This window comes from Limulus polyphemus, unplaced genomic scaffold (assembly GCF_000517525.1).
Source record: "Limulus polyphemus unplaced genomic scaffold, Limulus_polyphemus-2.1.2 Scaffold3067, whole genome shotgun sequence".
NCBI classification, from domain to species: domain Eukaryota; kingdom Metazoa; phylum Arthropoda; class Merostomata; order Xiphosura; family Limulidae; genus Limulus; species Limulus polyphemus.
Window position 1 is genome coordinate 64,101 of NW_013668677.1, and position 5,018 is coordinate 69,118.

At 35.0% G+C, this 5,018-nt stretch overlaps 1 protein-coding gene across 1 annotated transcript in view; it reads right to left on the bottom strand.

The window, feature by feature from the left end:
* The window catches only part of LOC111088065 (serine/threonine-protein kinase PAK 3-like), a 16,089-nt gene that overhangs the window by 3,360 nt on the left and 7,711 nt on the right, over positions 1-5,018 (bottom strand). The window contains exons 3-4 of the mRNA XM_022396929.1: positions 462-528; positions 103-166 (exon numbers count right to left, since the gene is read on the bottom strand). Of these exons, the coding sequence (XP_022252637.1) occupies positions 103-166; positions 462-528 (131 nt within the window). The remainder of the gene's footprint in view (positions 1-102; positions 167-461; positions 529-5,018) is intronic.

A 5,018-nucleotide genomic window follows, 5' to 3' on the forward strand; every position in this document is an offset into this window, starting at 1 on the left:
AACCTACAGACATCGGTCTTGTTTAACAAAATCTGCCTACAAGAAAATCTGTCACCAAAGTACACCAACATACACATATTAAAGAACAATTTATAAACTTACCCTTTGCCAATTATCTCCTGTAGCACATACGTTGTGTGGGGGTCACCTGGATTCACAATTTTAGCTACAAAACAAGACAACAGTACTGTTATTAAGAATACAATAATGTCGTCAAAATTCATGACTTGCATATCCTGAAGGGTTAGGCAGAGATTGCATTACAAATGGTGGATAATTGCGTTATTCTACCATTAGTTAATTATTAATTTTGCTATACCATTATTTTGAGCTGCTCAAATTAAAAGATGCCAAACATCAAGTTCTTAAGATTATTATACATAATTCCAATCTTTCCTTTAAACATAATCTCCGTATTTAGATATAATAACAGTAATACAACCTTATGAACTCAAACCTACTCAGTTTTTGCATATTTTCTTCATCCGGGGATTTTTTAATACACTTGATCGACGAATGCTCATTTACCTGTAACATAAAAGTAATTTGTTAAAATACCAAATATAGAGCAGTAGCTGCCTGTTTAGTTATCGATCACAATGTAATGTGTAAAACAAATATATATGTCTGTTTGTTTCTTATTAAGCGTAAAGCCACACAATGTGCTAGCTGTACTGTGCCTAACACGGTAACAGATATGTCAGTCACAGTTTCAATTATTAATATCATTCCTTGGTGGTTCAGTGATAATTTTACAGACTTCAAATTGCTAAGACCCGCGGTTCGATTCCTTACAGATAGCCTATTGTGCACTTTTATATTTAATGAACAAAAATGCTGTTTGTTAAATTATTTGTCACAAAACAATACTTTTTGGCTGCATGATGTAATTAAAAAATATTATGAAATGAATTTTTTTTTAGTTTAAATAGATGTCTATACTACACCTATTTAAATCTTAGTTAATAATTTTTCAGATAATTCGCACGAAATAAAATTTCATTATCTGAATATGATATAGGGACAAGCTTAGATGACGAATGCAAACGAAAGTTAGAGAAATGCATAGCTTCGTCATCTTGAGACCGATTTGAGATCTAATTACAGTTTTGGACTTGTAGATGAAAAAAACACACAGTAGAAAAGAAAAATATTGAATAAAATTGTTCAAAATTGGTATAACACACGTCTATAACAAAAACTTTAATATTATTTGCAACGTCAGGCAGTTTAAACCGTGTTACATAAAAAAGCCTTTTCTTATGCTTGCACCGTTAATCCGAAGATCTGTGGTTTGTAGTATATGTTTCAAAAATGTGTTTCGCATAATTTTCGGCATTAAAATACCACTATTCTATCAAATAAGAGCAGCTCGAGAGTTGGCGGCGGGTGTTGTTAACTAGCTGTCCGAAATGTGGGACGGCTATGCGAGGAATTTATTGTGTGAGTTTTCGCGAAAATTCTGAAACAAACAAAAATGGATATCTTTTTCTGAACGATTATTGTGAAGTTACAGTTTTTGTTTTATCGAAAAGGTAAAAATAATATTTTACAGTACAGAGTGCTAGAGTTGTGGGAATTTTTTTTATCTGGTTAATGAGTATAATGATATATTTTATATTGGTTATAATTTTAAATCGATCTTACTCAAAACTTGAGGGCTGTCAATAGTTTTTAATTCTTTCTCATCTATAACATTGCTTACTTTACAATCGAGCCCGGCGTGGCCAGGTGGTTAGGGCGCTCGACTCGCAATCTGCGGGTCGCGGGTTCGAATCCCCGTCCCACCAAACATGCTCGCCTTTTCAGTCGTGGGGGCGTTGTAATGTGACGGTCAATCCCACTATTCGTTGGTAAAATAGTAGCCCATGAGTTGGCGGTGGGTGGTGATGACTAGCTGCCTTCCCTCTAGTCTTACACTGCGCCAAATTCAAAACAAACTATTGTAAGTGTAATGTTAATAAAGAACTTCGACATTAATAGTCTCGTTCTGAGTTTACTTACTGATTATGTTTTATTTTATTACAAGTTACAGTTTTTACAATAAGGAAGATTTGTTTTAAGAACAGGTAAGAAATTTCGACCACTGGTGCGAAATCCATATTCGTTAGTAAAAGAGTAGTCCAAGAGTTGGCGGTGGGTGGGGATGACTAGCTGCCTTCCCTCTAGTCTTACACTGCTAAATTAGGGACGGCTAGCGCAGATAGCCCTCGTTTAGCTTTGCGCGAAATTCAAAACAAACAAACAAACAAACAAAACTTTACAATCGTTTCCTCTTTTTTAAATGAAATATGGCTAACTGTATAGCTTAAAACATGAAATCTGGCTAACTATATGGCTTAAAACAAACACAAATATTTAAAGGATATTTCGCTCGTTAAAGTACAACTTTTTTGTGTTGAAGAAACACGCACTTTTTATTTTCTCTTTTTGACTTGAGACTGTTATTTTTGGAATGCGATAATAGAATTTTATAATAATACCAACAAGTCATAGTGCAAAGTATGTAACTTCAATCTCTGAGACGTTAAAAATAATATCTATGCCTAATTTTGGTCACTTTTATTTTAAATTCATTGTTACCCCCTCACTCTACCACCCCAGTGGCACATCTGTATGTCTGCGGAATTATAACGCTAGAAACTGGGTTTCGATACCCGTGGTGGGCAGAGCACAGATAGTCCATTGTGTAGCTTTGTGCTTAGCTTCAAACAAACCAACAAAACCTCCTACTCTTTGATAGAAGCAACCAAGTAAAGGTTTTATTTAAGGATTGATGCTGGCACATAACTTGTGAAAATAGCCACTTACAATTATTAGAACATATTGTGAAAATATACAATAAAGTACTTATGGAGCTTATTTACCATACAATGAATTTAAATCTTTTAGATGACGACTGCGGCTAGAACGAATATACAGTTGGGAAATTTTGGCTTAATTCAAGGACATAATCAAAGCATAAACATAGTTGTTACGTACGAATTTCGACAACTATTTTAATTACCTTTTTTTTTAAACTTAAAACACATTTCCTCGATGAATACTTATTATTAAAGTCATAATAATAATTTTCTTTGAAAACCGACGTTATACATAAGTTGACAACAACAACAACACCATAAAAGATGCATCTACTATTCTCTCTGTGGACATTAAAATAAAAACACAACAAACTACCACAATTTTATTTTACTCGTCACGGATTACCATCCTCAACAATTCAGTATTGGACACATGAAACAAGACCCTATAAATCTATTATAAAAAATACTGACACATAGATACAAACACTACTTAAATGACACTTCAAGTCAATGGTATACAGATCTAGTTATTCAAGTAATTGAATATAAAAGTAAGGAAGAAGTGTTTCAGTATGTAAGGAAAAGATAAAACAAACTGGTCGAGTTCAGCTCGAAAAAACTTTCTTGTTCGTTGATAATGTATTGCGTTATTGTCATCGCCATATTTTGATTATGAAAATGTCTAATAACTGTTTAATAGCAACCAGAAATTAAACAACATTTATATATATCAGGCTATGTATTGTGACACTGTGTCAAGTTTAGATCCCTCTCTGACCTCCTCACCCGATTCCGATACCCCACTTCCAACCACGGATGTATGACGTAGAAGCTGCGTTGGACTACTTTCTAACATGCCTGCAAAACCTAAATCGTATTTAAGAACGATACCACTGCTTATTATTTTTTTTCACTGTGAATTTCTACTCGTTATATTTAAAGCGCATTAAGAAATCAGGAAACAATATTTGAACAAATCGAAAGTCGACAGAAAAATTTGGGTTTGTTAATTGTACGGGTTAATTTAGAGTCATACGCCCTTCTACGGAGCTTGAAATGTAAGGACTCATTTCTGTATTAATGCGCTTCATACTTGTGACATTTGATATACGTTACCGGAATCGGCCGATAAGTTCCGAGCGGTTTAAATACGCACACAATACTAATGACGTCGCCCCCCAGTGGCACAGCGGTATGTCTGCGAAATTACAACGCTATAATCCGGGTTTCGATACCCGTGGTGGGCAGAGCACAGATAGCCCATTGTGTAGCTTTGTACATAACTACAAACAAACAAACTAATGACGTCGAATGTTCGACAGCTCCATGATACTCATAACGCGCATGCGTTACTTTGACTTTCTAGTACATACTTGTAGAAATACAACGAGCTCTAAATCTCTAAACTACAAACTTATAATTGTAGTTATTCTTAATGGAGAGCGGATAATTAAATTTGAGCATTCAAAAAAAGTTTCTTATAAATATACAGTGCCTTTCAAAAATATTCCCTCCCCTACCAATAATGTCACAATTTGATGAAATACAAATAATGTAAACAATTTTTTAATGCACTTGTTTTTATTCAAAACTGTAATGATCAAACTTAAAACTGTTATGTATGAAGGAGGTTGAATGTCAAAAACACCTGCAAAGAAAATATATAAATTGAAAGTTGCTGATTGCATAAGTATTCAACCCCCTAAATCAGTACTTGGTGGAAGCAATTACTGTTGTGAGTCTTTTTGGATAGATCTCTACCAACTTTGCACAATGGTATAGTGTAATTTTTGCCAATTCTTCTTCGCAAAATTGCTCCAATTCTGACAAGTTCGTTGGGGATCGTTGAGCGACTGCATTCTTCAAGTCTCGCCATACATTTTCCATTAGATTCAAGTCAGGACTTTGACTGGGCCATTCCAGGACATTCATTTTCTTATTTTGAAATCACTCCAGTGTGGCTTTGGCTTTGTGCTTCGGGACATTGTCCTGCTGAAATATGAATTTTCGACCCAGTTTTAGATTCTTGGCTGACTCAAGAAGGTTTTCCTCTAGGATTCGCCTGTACTTTACACCACCCATCTTTCCCTCAATCCTGATAAGCTTCCCTGTCCCTGCTGATGAGAAGCATCCCATAACATGATGCTTACACCACCATGCCTGACAGCTGGGATGGTGTTGACTGGGTGATGTGCTGTATTGGGCTTGCAT